The sequence below is a fragment of the Garra rufa genome, chromosome 9, assembly GCF_049309525.1.
Source record: "Garra rufa chromosome 9, GarRuf1.0, whole genome shotgun sequence".
Taxonomy (NCBI): Eukaryota; Metazoa; Chordata; class Actinopteri; order Cypriniformes; family Cyprinidae; genus Garra; species Garra rufa.
In genome coordinates, this window is record NC_133369.1 from 45063520 (window position 1) to 45078835 (window position 15316).

The window sequence follows — 15316 nt, forward strand, 5'->3', positions numbered from 1 at the left end:
AAGAAACACCCATTTATAATGCAGATGTGCTGATGCATGAAGGCAACATTGGTGTATCACATCTGAAATACAATTCAATTTAAGAATTATGGCTGATATGAACTATATAAAATCATCCATTATTATAGCTAAACACACTCGTATTTTCACATTTACTTCACTGCATTTAAAACAGTTATAATCCAAGTGATTCAGCACATACAGTAGTAACTTTTCTAATATCTCTAATTATAAAGCCAGTAGCGTTGAAGACAATATCCATCACCTGAATAAACACTGCAAAACAAGAGCAGACAGACCCACAGAACATCTGTCTGCAAACATGATGCATGCACCACTCTGTCCTCGTCCATCCTCAGAATGTGATATGAAATAAATATTAGACATCTCATAAACTAAATCTGAATAAATATAGCTTTAGTAATGTCAATGGTAATTTACCGTATGTGCGGCTGGCAGCTCCTGCGGACCCTTCAGAGCAGCATTAAAGCGCCGGTGCGGCGGGACACGCTCTCCACTTCACGAGGAATTACTGAAATCCACGCTCGGAAATAATGAAGGCTTGTGGTGCGGTCAGTCTGCCGCAGGCAGAAGAGCTGAAATGCAGAAACTGCAGTGCTGTGCGGCGTCCACCACATACACACACCATCCCACAGCACGCACAGCCCTCGCTATAACGTCAGCGATCAATGATTAACCCGTGTAAAACAGCGACCCATTGCGCTAAAACCTCTGCCATAAAGATGACTGAACGATACCGGTTTGTTTCCGCTGCAGTGAACTCGGACCTTCTTATGATGAATCATACACTTCACATCCACTGAAGGACTCTAGAGTCCAGATCTGACGGGAGTTTGACACGACAAATGGTTAAATTAAAGAGACACGAGGAGAGAGGTGGACATGCAGGTGTGTGCACTATGGTGTGTAAGTATAGTTAAAGTTAAAGTGGTCCTATTATGCTTTTTCACTTTTTGAATTTTAGTCAGTGCCTGGTGTGTGTGTTTGGGCATAAAAAAAACAAAAACAAAGTTACAAATCTCATTTAGTTTTTAAGAACTACAACGAACGGCTCATTTGGACTACACAGAAGTTTTTCATGTTATGATGTCACAAAGCTCATTAGAATATCATTAAAATAAATCCCGCTTATGTAAATTCGAATCGCTGGTGGGTGGGGAGCAGGGGCGGAGCCAGACGATGTAAACATTCGGGGCTTAGCCCAAACCTAGGGGGGTCCCCATGTAGATTTTTTCCCAATTACGTCAGCTAAATGCACTATTTTTCAGGCTGTTTGAGATAATAGAATGCCTAAAAATCTATACACTATCTGGGAAAATGATAGTTAGGGTAATCAGTAAAAAAACAAAAACAAAAAAAAATTCACCCAGTAGAGCCTACAAGAGGAAATGAAACAAAGTTGAAGTTATTTTAAACAAGTAATAAAAACTCAGTGAGTGTTTTAGCGCAATTTTCTCACGTCATGGGATCACAACACTAAGAGATAGTAAATGTTTTCCTGGATTTTTTTTGTGCGTTCCCGAGATTAGACCTTCCTTAACATAATGCCGAAAACCCGAAATCTCTAGGTGGTCTGGTTGAGGAGTAGATAGAAGTGCAAGATTGGTGCGCACAGACAGAACAGAAATCATGAGTTAACAATCGCAATTTTGTCCGGTGGAAAATTGCGCTAAAAACCTAAAAGATTCGGGGCTTTTGACAAAACATTCGGGGTTTAAGCCCAATTAGCCACCCCCCCGCTCCGCCCCTGGTGGGGAGGGACGAGGTGGGGGATTTGTCTAGGCTGTATCCAAAATTGCCTCCTATGCCCTTAAATAGTGCACTATTTGAGGGGACATCCATTTTAAGTGGTGTTCGAAACCACGTTCTCGAGTGCACTCATTCAATCCCACAATACACCACAAAAACAAGTGTACAACCGATGTACACTCAAAGGCTAGAGATAACCCATAATGCACTGTGAGAATCGCGCCACACGCCGATTGATTTTCCACATCTCGCCAGAAGATGGCGCCGCAGCTGAATCATCTATCCGTTAATTTTACAACGCGCTTGTCCAAAAGAACCAAAACACAAATTATATTATACTGAAAAACATTATTTTTTTCCTTCTTAGCCTGGACAAGGGTTTCACAAACACACACGCACGCGAACGCCATGGAGGGAAACTGAAAAACATTCACAAACTATTTAATATATTTTACAGTTCAAGATAAAACTTAAAAGATGTAGTTATTAAATTATATGAAATATTTCAATATATAGGAATTATCGATTCATATTGAGTGCATTATTTAATTTTTATACCATCAATATTTAACTTATTTGTAGTGAACTATATATAAGTATTTAAATAATTCACCCTTATAGGCTGTTTGTGTGTGAGCTTAATGTCTTTCTGCACTTGCTATAATATATATACACTTAAGGGCGGTAAAAGTACTACAATTTATTATACTAGATATTGTATAATAAATCAAAAAGAAAGCAGTCTTGAAAAATATAGGGAGTTTAAAAGGCAGCTGCATAATAAATAATCCTGCCATCTATTGGTTATATGGGTAATTTCATATTATTTTTAAAAAAGACGTTTTCTGCGAAAAGTCATTTTGTCGGATGCAGTTTTTTATGAATGAAAAATGAGTCCTTGAAGTACATTTTATTTCACAGCTGTAGAGTTGGAAAATAATAAAGGCTTTAAAATATTGTGATAAGATTTTAAAAATGTGTTCATGACTTTGAAGGCAAGTTAGTGATTATCAAGAATACGATTAAGGTGTCCTTGAAGAGAAATATGGCTTGCTAGCTAACGTTAGCCTAAACACGTTATGATAGTGTTTAGCTGTCAGCATTTAAATGTAGCCTACAACTATGCAGATACGGAGAGTACGGGATTACCAGGCTCCGCATTTAAATGATGTGTTGTTAAATAATAAGAAACTGGATGTTCACGCCGCTAACATTGTTTATAATGTTGCAATTATCACTTTTCTCAGTTTCTGATAAGAACGAGGCAGTAGATCAGTCTCAAGAGTGTCCACCTAATATATAGCACATATAAAATGAGCTTTAGCGGAAGTTTACGAGCTGCTTATCTTTATGCAGAAGTTCTAAAGAACGCTCTGTGCATACGGTCATTTCAATTTCCATCAGAGTTTCCACATTAGGTATTAGGTCAGGTGTCTCTTGACTTGACAGGCGCGAACACAGATGGCAGTGTGTTTCAAGATACTGAAGCAAGCGCTGAGATTGGTCCAGGAAAAATGTCATTTATAAGAATTGTCCAATAATGGCCTACGTGGCACGCAAGCCCACCCCCACCTCCCTCTCTTGACAGGCGCGAGCTCAGTTGAGATTCCGATCGGCCCAGATATCAATTAACGCAAGCCCAACCCCTAAAAAAACTCTCCGGTTCTACACGATTCACGTGAATGACCCAATTGACAATGAAAACGGCGATTGTCGTCGAAAAGCGACAAGTTTGCAGATATGGGTATAGATGGTCTAAACACAAGAGGAGCAGTGGCTGATGTAAACACAAGCATTGACTAAAGTGACGATCATCGGTTGCTGCGTCGGAGCCACGCTGTAGACGTGTGCAGTGTGTGATGTGGAGATTTATTTATCATACAGTGTAGATAGCTTCACTAGCCTTATGCTGGAGCTAGTTTCAGGCATGTAAATAATCAAAGAAATTAGCACAATAATGATAATATCATTTGGACGTTCTCTCAGGCTGACGATAGAACCAACACTACTGTGGTGTACTATTTACTCATCCATCATGCATCCTAGGTGTATATGACTTCCTTCTTTCAGACGAATGCAATCAGAGTTATATTAAAAATAATCCTGGCACTCCCAAGCTTTAGAACACCATAGACTGAACAGCATGAGCGTTGATCCATACTAAAAAATTGGCTCACATGGCTCTGGGGGTTCAGTAAAAGCCTCTTGTGATGTGTTTTTGTAAGAAAAATATCCATGTTTAAAATGTAAGAATCACTTTAACTGAACTTGCGCTAACACTTGTACATGAAACTTGCTGCTTTGGGAAGGGGCGTGGCAGGAATGAAACACTGTCTAAGCTGTTCGCCAATCACAACGCAGTGGGGCTGCTAACCAATCACAACACAATTAGTTTTTCAGAAGGCGAACCTTCATCAAACCCGGAACTAATCGAGCCATTTGTGCCAGGCTGGGGAGAAAGCTATTGTAATAATGTAAATTATGTGAGCAATAATGCGTTTTTCAAGCATGAGAGCATGTTCTAGTAGCCTGGGTTTTCCCATGCTGCCTTGCGCACAGTGCAATTTTATTCACGCTGCTAGGCAGCCTGGAGTCCATGGATCAAATTTTCACCTCTGATAGGGAACCAATCACAGAACGGGGAGGGAGCAGCAAGACGATGACGCCTTCTATGCGACTCGCCGAAGCAGTTTGTTTATAACTATGGATCCAGCAGACGCGAAGTTATCTTTCGATGCAGCCTTAGATAGTGTTCTAAGTAGTAAGCTGAACGCCATCGTGTACACACAACTCTCTGATTCTTCGTCTTCTTCCTTGTCGAATTTCTGTCGCTCTACATACGTCATCCAGTATAATTGAAACGATTGGCTATGAGCTACGCACAGGCGCATTTGATAGACATTCGTAGCGCCCAATAAACAGCTCTGGGCATTCGTAAACCACGCCTCAAATACGAGGAAATGAATATCATGAATCATGACGTTGTCATGACGTGGTTTGGCGTTAGCCAGGCTAATGTTCTAGTGCACCCTCAAAACTAAATAAAGACTTTGTGAAAAAGCATAATAGGACCCCTTTAATAAAATAATGCAATTTAAACATTACATTTCAGTAAATTACGTGTTCCCTAGCCATTAATCTGTGATGCTATATGCTTACTGTTTTACAACATGCACATGTCCATGTTTAAGAGTAGGTCAACGTGCAGTTACAATTATTATAATAAACTAAAAAATACTGTGGGCTACTCACAGACAGACAGATACCTAAAGAGTAAACCAGTAAAAGGTACCTTACAGCAAAAATTACTCTATGTTACAAGCCTCGAATTCCAATAAAACTTGGAAGACATTTGTTCATCTTCAGAATCAGAACACAAATTTAGATATTTGATGAAATCCAAGAGACAGCAACACAACTACCACATTTAAGGTCCTGAAAGGTAACAAGGATTAAAAAAAATAAATAGTTAATGTGACATCAGTGGTTCAACCTTACTACCTTTCTGGGCCTTGCATTGCTGTCGATGGAGAGTTAGAAAGCTCTTGGATTTCATCAAAAATATCTAAATTTGTGTTCTGAAGATGAATGAAGGTCTTACAGGTTTGGAACAACATGAGGGTGTCGTAAGGATGAGATCTGGATCCAATAGCGTAGAGAAGGATAATTTATTAGATGCAATCAGAGAGGAGGACACAGGCTATGCAGCATTAGCAGACGGAAAAAGGTCTTCAAACAGAAACTCAGGTGGCTCGCAGATAGCGCTCAATCATAAACAGTCTCTTCAAACAGGAACAAAGGCAGCTTGCAGGTTATGCAGTTTCATAAACAGTCTCTTGTAGTGGGAAAGGATATACTCAGATGAAGCTGGCGGCACACTCGATTCTAGTCCGTGACTGGGAGCTGCGGGAAAAGGGGCGACCGGCCAGTAAACCCCCAGAGTTCCGTCCCTTTAGCTCAGAGCAGCAGCGGAGTAGAGAACCTGTTCCCAGGCGTTTTAGCAGACAGCGGGAAGACTGGACACAGAGTGGGAGAGCAGAAGGGTAGCCGGTAGATGATGAGCTGACCTGATCCGGACGGTAAGGTGGGACTGGGACACGACAGGACACAACGGGACAGAGTGAATTAGCAGAGTAGAGGGTAGCCACCAGCATCTAACTTCTAGCGAAATAATCCGACAAATGGTAGGAAAATAGGGAACATTAAGTAGCAAACGGATAGAAGTGGGAGCAGGTGAAACGAGTGAGTGTGATTACCAATGAGAGACAGCTGAGGCACTTGGAGGAAAGAGAAAGGGGAGAGAGAGGTAGTGACCAGCAGAGGGAGGCAAAAGGAAGGGAAAGCCACAGAGAAGGATGAGAACCAGACTCACGACAGAGGGTGAGTAATTAATGACAGAATTGTCATTTTTGGCTGAACTAACCCTTTAACCCTAAAAGAATGCAGGCTCAAAGATTCACTTGTCCTGTAATGCTACATTTCTCCAAATCTGTTCTGACTAAGAAAGATATGCTGAGGATAATTTTTTTCAGCAAATTTAATTTTTTGGGCGAACTATTCTCTTAATAATGTTTGAAATAATGAGGACTCACACAGTGGCGCCTCCAAGGGGGGGCCAGGGGGGGCCGCGGCCACCCCTAAAATGACACTGGCCACCCCATTGGCCCCCCCAACCAGCAAGAGTGGAGTTTTTTAGAATAATAATTTTATTTTATAAATTAACACGGACATTGACAAAACACAATATTAGAAATAAATATAATAAACTTCTATGATGTGTAATGTAGAATACGCTCTCAACCCCTCCACCTCTTGAGTTGCGGCGACTTCAAGCACTCTCACAAGCGCAGCCGCACCGCGAAGCATGCATAAATAGTTCAGTTTTGTATGCAATGACAAAGAGATTATATTATATTTTGTTTCGTTATTATTTTAAGTTAATTTAGAAAAGCGTTTGGAGCATTTTTTTGTTCGTTAAATGTTAGTTTTTGTTTTTCAAAACGACCAGCGAGTCGATCATAACCTATGTTTGATTTAGCCTTCTCAAATAATCACGACTTGCCTAAAATAAAATCTCTGGATATTAAACTGTTCAATCATATTATATATGTTAGTTTAAACATTTAACCTATATAAATGTACGCTGATAGACCCATATCCAATCGTTTGTGCATGCGGAAAGTGAAAGCTAATTTTGGGCTTTAAACTTTGTGACTTTATAAAAAAAGAAAACATAGAAGACCACGTTCAGTGGGAGGGGAGGGGTTCGCGATGGGCTCCCCCTCGCCAAGGGCCCCTGTTACTTTGTTCCACTATTACCCCCTGTCCGACGCCCCTGCATAGAAGATGCGCTTCTGTCCACGGCCATAGCCAGTAATGAGGTCACCGAGGTCCGGACCTCGGTCATTTTTTTATATTCAAAAATAAAATGTCAAGCTCTCTGAATGATTATTTAGCCGTTTAATTTAGCCGATTATTTAGCCACCTCATATCACATGAATGTTTGCAATTCATCTTGCTGCGAGAAGCCAGCGCAGTGAATGGGGCTTTAGAGCGCGTTGAGTGAGAGCGCGGGTGCAGCCTCTGTTTGTTGCCAGATCCACCTATTATACGTGTTTTTGACTCGTTTTTCCAATTTAGTGTGACACTTTGGGACGTTTATAAAGTGGAAAGTTGAACGTTAGTGTTAGTGATATATTAATCATATTTACAAAACACAAGCTTTGAACTTATTTCGGATATCTTTTTCTTTTTTTTCTTTTTTTGTAATTGCTTGTTTTTTGTAGCAATATCTGGCAACATTGTACATTCATAAAAAAAGCTTATAGACTATCTGTAACTTAATTGCTGACAGGAAGATACCACAATCGGTAAGACAAACGCAGTGATCATCGTTATTATTTGAAATAAATGTATAACACTATCAAAAACAATAGCATAATAGGCCTACAAATCTGTTTGTTACAGAATGAAATAGGCTACTGGCCAGCAGGAAGACGTTTTGTGCTCTTTAGTTAACTTTAAGTCATCAAAAAACAACTGGTGGGTCGCGGAGTGTGCAGTCAAAGAAACAACAAATGTAATTCTTTTTTTTCTCTGACGCTAGACTATATGTAGTGCATTTGTGGGTGTTATTATAGCAGAATTCTTAACACCTTACTTCGGACCTCACTCATTTTCAAACCCTGGTTACGGCCTTGATTCTGTCGTCTTGGTCTTGAACAGAAGCGTTTTAGAATAATTAACCGGCTATGAAATCCTTAAAAATGCAATTCTCTCTAAAGACGCGTCCAATGAGGAAATGGCGTGTCAGGATCGTCAGCTTAATTTTTTTTTTAAATATTACCTTACTATTTCTCCCGACACATTCATGGTAATTACCTCTGCCTGTGCTTCGTGGCAAGCTTTAGGCTATTGCATGCGCATGATCGCGCAACTCTTCAAACTGCGCTGAAGTGCCGTCGGGCTCGGGCTGCACTTGTATTAAGCTTGTGTCTATTTTGATGAATATGCCGATTAAATATCTATGCTTTCTTGTTTATTATTCATCTCATTTTAAATTAATTTGCACTAAAGACGAGGTTATTTGCAGTTAAATTGCAGAGCGACTTTTTTTATTTTGCTCTGTACAGAGCATAGTAATACTTAAGTTTTGAAGCCTATAACTTTATATGCTACCAGAAATAATGCCAAAAATTATTGTCTTCAATCAGATTTAGGCATTCAATTTTTTGTATTGTGCCACCCTAACATTTTTACTGGCCCCTTTCGGCCACCCTATGAAAAAAATCCTGGAGGCGCCACTGGACTCACACAAGATGAAGTTGCCTATTAAAAGCAGGTGCCTCCTTTTAAAACTCTGCCTTTTAGTGACATAGTGGTGCAGAAACTACGTCATACTACACATGACAAACATAAATGAGCAAGTTGCTCTGGTGCACCAGTCACCTTGTTTGTTCAGTGATCACATCTGCTTCCACAGAGCGCTGCAGCTGTAAGGCTTTAAGAGGCTTAACTCACTGTTTCTGTTTCTTTGTGCTTGTGTTTATGTCTGTGTTCATTTTATCTGCACTTCAGGGTTTCATCTTAATACCTGACTGTTAACTCATCTTAGCTGATTTGTGTTGTCATTGCACTCTTGATGTTTGATGTGTCTAGCTAGCTGCAAGCATTGTAAATGAAAAATGTCATACAATAAGTAAGTTATGCTGAATTGTTGTATTATTTCATTTTTACAGTATTTATGGTCAAATAAATGCAGCCTTTGGTAACCACCTTTTTCAAAAAACATTTCAACTTAATCTACTTCATTCTTGCTCATGTGCAGCGTTAAGTCTTTTAGTGAATTTTAGTGAATTAGCTTGTTTGCCCGGTTGTCTGTTTTCTTTTTTGAAGACATCAACATCATTGCGTTTTCTAGTTTTATTAGTTATATTTAGTATATGTGCATGAGATCCTCATTGTGCCAAATAAATACTGCTAACCAAGTAAAAATAATTAACAACCACCCCTGCATGCACACAAAATCACATTCAACTGATTTACTGCTCAGTTTTAGCCTGTTACAGACAGATCCAGCTCTGATGTGTTATATAAGTGAAGCAGAAAACTTCAAATCCAGAGGAGAAGGGTGACTCGCTCTAGAGTAATCTCTGCAGCTCTCATCCACATTGAACTAGGAGCCTTGTCAATGCCACTGCATATTAATGGGAATAGATAGATTGCCTTGCCTGTGATCAAAGATAGTGAGAGCTGATGTTGGGGAATATAGTATTCGTGCTAAATTATTATTGATGCTGTCAAAAACGCTCCAATTGCTTTGCAACCAAAAACTTTAGTTTAGCTTTGTCCACCTGAAAGTAAGGAAAGGACCAGAGATGTAGGACAAGAGACTATATCTCTTAAAGCAGAGGGCTCTGGCTATATGTGAGAACAGTATGTACTTTGAGCAAAAACATGAAAGAACTGGCGGGGGCTGAGGGGCCTCTGCTGCAAATATTTGAGTTGCTCCTCCCCTAACAGATGTAATCTCAGTCCAAACTTCTTCTGACTTTTGAAAACTTGAGAGCCTTGGACAGTGAGAGGCTCTCAAGTCTGTCTATCTATCTATCTATCTCTCATCTATGAGTTCTTGATTGCAGTGGCTTTGACATGTATTTGGATGCAGTCACAGTTAAAACTGCATCTAAGTGTTAACTGTGTTTTGGTACAATTTGTATGCACTTTATTGCACATGAAATGTTGCAGAGAACTGAATCAGGACATAATGTCATCCTCATAAAAAAGTCACAGCTCATTATGTCAGAACATGTGCTGTAAATGCAAGACCAAGGCTCCAGTTTAACTTATAATATGATCTGGCATCTATGAGAGCTGTACATCAGACATGGAGAGAGAGAGAGATTACTCTAAGTTGTCTGCATCACTTACTGTATATAACACATCAGAGCTGGACCTGTCTGGATGTGTTATTGAATATTTTTACTTGGTTAGTATAGCAGTATTTATTTGGCACAATGAGGTTAGATCCTCCCTCCATGCTAGAAACATCAGATCCAGCCCTGGACGCCAGATCCTGTCAGAAAATATCTGTTTAGTGTGGTAACAGAACAATTAGTCAGCAAAATTGCTTAATACCCAAAACCCATTAACAGCAAGTCTTGTTTGGTACCCAAAACTGTATTAACAGTCTTCTATTAGCCAAGAAGTTGACTGAACAAAACCAGTGAAGAGCAGAAGCAGGAGACGAAGTGATGATTATGAAGGGAGCAGTTTATTGAATAGTCTCAGTTGCGTATATTTCAATGCTCAGACAAATCCAACAGGTAGTGTTATACCAAACTGATTCACAACAACATCCCATAAACCATAAACATTCCCTCATATCTCTTATTCATGAAGAGATAAACAGCCCTTGAAACACACAGTCAAAATCTAATATAAATGACTAGAGTCAATGATATGAGTATAAAAATGGTTAAATGATTATTAGCAATGATATTATGATTCAGTTGAATGAAAAAAAAAAATATTTAGTCAAGTTTTTTGACACGAAAACACGAAAAATGACTACAATTTAACATAACTCATTTATTATGTGACGTTTACATTTACAATGCTTGCAGACTGAAGCGACTGTGTTCCTCACATGTAGCTAGACACGTCAAACATCAAGAGTGCAATGACGACACAAATCAGCTACAAAGATGAGTAAGTTAACAGTCAGGTGTGAAGACAAAACCCTCAAGTGGCAATAAAACGAAAACAGACATAAACACAAGCACAAAGAACCAGAAAGCTATGAGTTAAGCCTTTTAAAGCATTACAGCGGCTGTGGTTTGTGAAAGCAGATGTGGAGTGAATGTGATCACTGAACAAACAATGTGTAGAAGAAGATGCTCATGTGGCTGCATGTTCGTCATGTGTATTTCTGTGCCACTGCATTACTAAAAGTGATGTTTGAGACAAATACACCTGCTTTCATCCTCAGACCATTCAAGATGTAGACGTTTGTTTCTTCATCAGAACAGATTTGGAGAAATGTAGCATTCCATCACTTGCTCACCAATGGATCCTGTGCAGTGAATGGGTGCCGTCACTCCAGTCCATCAGTTAATGTCTTGTGAAGCCGAAGCTGCGTGTTTGTAAGAAACAAATTCATCATTAAAACTGTCATTTTCCTAGCTAAAATATCTTTATTCCACCAGTCTTCATTCCATAATATAAGCAAGGTTTGTATTCATTTGCACTCACATTTAGACAAACAAAATAAATAATTCCTCTTTTGCTCTAATAAATAAAACACACACATACACACACAAACTCCGTTTTACTGTTTAGTTGAAAATGCACTTACAGCTTCTTATGTCTCCTGTGAAACAGCTGCTTTTATCATGGAAAAAATTCGGTTCGATTTGTCCAGTCAGATTGATGCAGTATTCACCTCTGTGCTCAGAAAACACAACAGACATCTCGCATGTATTTTGCTTTATTTCACAGATTGCACAGCTTTCCCTTTTTTTCTGTGGAGAAAAAAAAATAGTTACAAATATTTAAAAGAACAGTTTTCAACGCTGAAAATCAGAAATGTTTCTGGACTGGAGTAATGTTGCTGAAAATTCAGATTTGCATCACAGGAATAAATTACATTTATATTCACATACAAAAGAGTTATTTCAAATTGCAATAATATTTTATGATGGGGTCTCAACTTCCGACCAGGTGCGAGAGCCGGCTACTACATCTGCGACGGTGGAGTGCTTCGTGGGGCAAGAGAGGGCTGTAGAGAGCCCCGTCCACTGCACCACCACTGGGGGTGAGCAAGAGCACAACTCTGGGGATTTAATAGACTTTGTCACAGATATACCTGTCTGCCTGGATTTCCCACCCACCCTCCCTCTTCTGTCTATGCCTGAATCTCCGCTGGTTCCGTCCAGCCATCCTGAATCCCCTCTGTCTACTGTCTGCCCCCTTGCTCACCCTCAGCCCACCATCTGTGCGGTGGGTTCGCCGCGGGTCTGCCAGTCTCCATCGGTGTCATGGCTGGAGCATCCCTCACCATCGCCTCCAGCCTCAGAGTCCTGGACTCCGCCTCGGCCCTCCGACCCTGCGGCTCCACCCCGGCTCTCTGCTCCCTCGTCTCCGCCGTCGCCCGTCGATCCACCAGCTCCACCGGGCTCCATCGTCCCTCCGGCTCCGCCCTGGTCAGTCGTCGCCCCACCTTCGCCTCTGGACTCTACTCCTCCGGCTGTGCCTCGTCGCTCCGTCCCACCGGCTCTGTGGACCTCCTCCCTCCCGTGGGCACAGCCTCGGCCCTCTGTCGCTCCGGCTCCGCCGCGGATCTCCGGATCTCCATCTCCGCCTTGGTCGCCAGAGCCTTGGGTTCCGCCATGGCCCTCCGGATCCGCGGTGTCGCCCAAGATCATCGGCTTTCCGTCTCCGCCTCGGGCTCTCCCACCACCTGCTCCGCCTCCGTCGGTCGGATCCATGAAGTCGTCAGCCCTTCCTCCACCATGGCTCTTCCCTCCATCGGCTCCACCGTGGGATTCCATCATGGCTGTGTTCTGGGTCCCACCTGTCACCTCCTTGGCTCCTCCCTCCGTCATCACCTCCATGGACTGTTCCGTCACCATTCTGGACTCCATCTCTTGCCCTCCTCCCAGGAGTCCGTCCTCCGCCGAAACCCCCTCCTAAGACCGTTTGTTGTTTCCTGTTTGTCGGCGTGAGGACACGCCTTCCGGGAGGGGGAGGTACTGTCACACCCCCGGACTATTTAGTTGGTTTCTCCCATCATTTCCTCCCGCAGCTCTGTGTATTTTGGTTCCTGTCCAATTTCCCACACCTGTGTATCCCAATCAGTCTGTCTATTTAATGTGCGTGTTTTCCCCTGCATTCTGTCGGTCTTTAATGTTATCCTGATGTTTCCACTCCGTGTTCCTGTGTCTGCCTGTTTCCCATTGGATTTATTAAATGTTCGTCGTTGTTCGTCTGTTCCTGCCTGATTCCTGACAACTAGTGTGCATAAATATTTTCAGCAATGAATTTCATTTGAATATAAATACTTACATTTCAGTCTGTTCCTCACACAAACTAATCAACAGCTACTTTTATGGTGCTTTTTGTCCATATTTGAGCTATAAATTATTATAATATAGTAAAAAGCTGCTGAAGAGTCTTCAAGTGATTTTTTTTTGTTGTATTTGGTTGAACTACTACTGCAAGTAGACAGGAAAGTGAACGTTACCTCTTGTACAGTTTGTATACAGTATTTCAGATTATTGGTGAGGTCACGCAGAGCTGGCGAGTTTCTGTAGAGCTGAAGAGGGTTGGCGAACTGGACGTGAAGTTTGCCGTCTTTGGGAGAAAGTTCAACCTCAGGAAAATCCAAATAACCTGAACACACAATAATACAGTAGGATTATACTCCTGGCATTTACTATGATAGATGATATTTCCAGTGAAAACACAGGTTAAACATACATCTAATCTCGGAGTCAACATATACATCATAGCTGAAGGTATATGATTGGGTCGGCCTTGACTTCTCTTCTCCTCGTACGGCTGTCACATTGACATAGTAGAGGCTGTATGGCACGTTGAACAGCATCTTGGATATGTCTAAACTCAGATTTTGTGTGAGAATTTGTGTAATATTGGAGTTCCTGGAACAAAAATAAATAATATGATGGCAGACAAAACACTTTCAAACTACAAATAAACAACCTTATGGTTTGACTGGTGTTTTAAAGGATTCACCATAAGATAAAGTGAACACTTAAAAGGCTCTTGGTAGCTGGGAATGATTACGTTTTTATTCATCGATGATTTACCCTTCAGTGAATTCCTGTAGGACTTCCACCTGGAACTGTACGTCTCGACTGAGATCAGGATATTCCCATTGAACTTCAACTCTATAGCTGTCACACTCAATAGACATGTTCGCAGGAGAAGTGAGACTCACAGCTAAAAGAGAGAAATAATCATGTTAGCATTTGATTAATGTTTGCATTAGTCTGACCACATGATCTCCATGTATAGTACATTTCTTATTATGCCTTTCAAGACATATGTGGGCCAAATTCCCCAAAATAAATAATGAAATAGGTTGCTCCTATATGAAAACTATAGCCTTTTAAAACTGTGCCGTCCCATTTCACATTTGCCAGCCATATCAGTGTTTGGCCCAACATAAACGTTGGTCTGTACAATTATCAACATTTGTCACCCTCGACCACAAAACCAGTCTTAAGCAGCATGGGTAGCAATAGCCAACAACACATTGTATGGGTCAAAATGATAGATGTTTTTTATGCCAAATACCATTAGGATATTAAGTAAAGATCATGTTCCATTTAACTATTTTGTAAATGAAATACCTTAAATATATCAAAACTCATTTTTTGAGTAATATGCATGGTTAACAACTTTAAATGCGGTTTTCTCAATATTTTTGAATTTTCTGCACCCTCAGATTCCAGATTTTCAAATAGTTGTATCTCAGCCAAATATTGTCCTATTCTAACAAACCTGATTTTCTCAGCATTTAAATGGTTGGGCATTACATAAAATAAAGTCTGTTGTTATATAATAAACATTTAAAATGTTTAGATCTAAAAAAATCTTCTTACCCTCAGAGGCGGATTTTTGCATCAGGATCAAGACAGTGACACTGATATAGATCTGTATCTGCATTATTGCCTGCGAGTTTTCCTCTTCGAGCAAACAATCCTGTCGAAATTACTGTTATCCAAGTCTCAGACTTTTTCGTAAAGATCCGGATTGTTACAGAGCTACAGTGGGGCAGCGCTGGGATTCAGAGAAGCCAGAAGAGTTGCCAGGTTTTACAACAAAACCCGCCCAATTGCAACTCAAAACTAGAGGGGTCACGTTTATTGCGGGGTTCCGCGGACTTGGCAACACTCGCGCACTCCCTCAGGCCCAACAAATGTGTTTACTGGTAATCCACTCTCTCACCTTACAGTGATTTAAACTCATCTGAAACCATTACAGTTATTCGAATTATAGTTATTAACCATTACACTCACTT

General features: G+C 40.7%; 1 protein-coding gene across 1 annotated transcript; it reads right to left on the reverse strand.

Annotated features, from left to right (window-relative positions):
• Nucleotides 1-10521: 10521 nt before the first annotated feature.
• Nucleotides 10522-15115, reverse strand: LOC141342751 (interferon gamma receptor 1-like). Its single transcript, XM_073847279.1, has 6 exons — nucleotides 14898-15115; nucleotides 14100-14232; nucleotides 13750-13931; nucleotides 13514-13662; nucleotides 11627-11792; nucleotides 10522-11404 (listed from the first exon to the last, which is right to left on the reverse strand). The coding sequence occupies exons 1-6, from the start codon at nucleotides 14959-14961 to the stop codon at nucleotides 11379-11381; spliced, it is 720 nt and encodes a 239-aa protein (XP_073703380.1). The 5' UTR covers nucleotides 14962-15115; the 3' UTR covers nucleotides 10522-11378.
• Nucleotides 15116-15316: the final 201 nt, after the last annotated feature.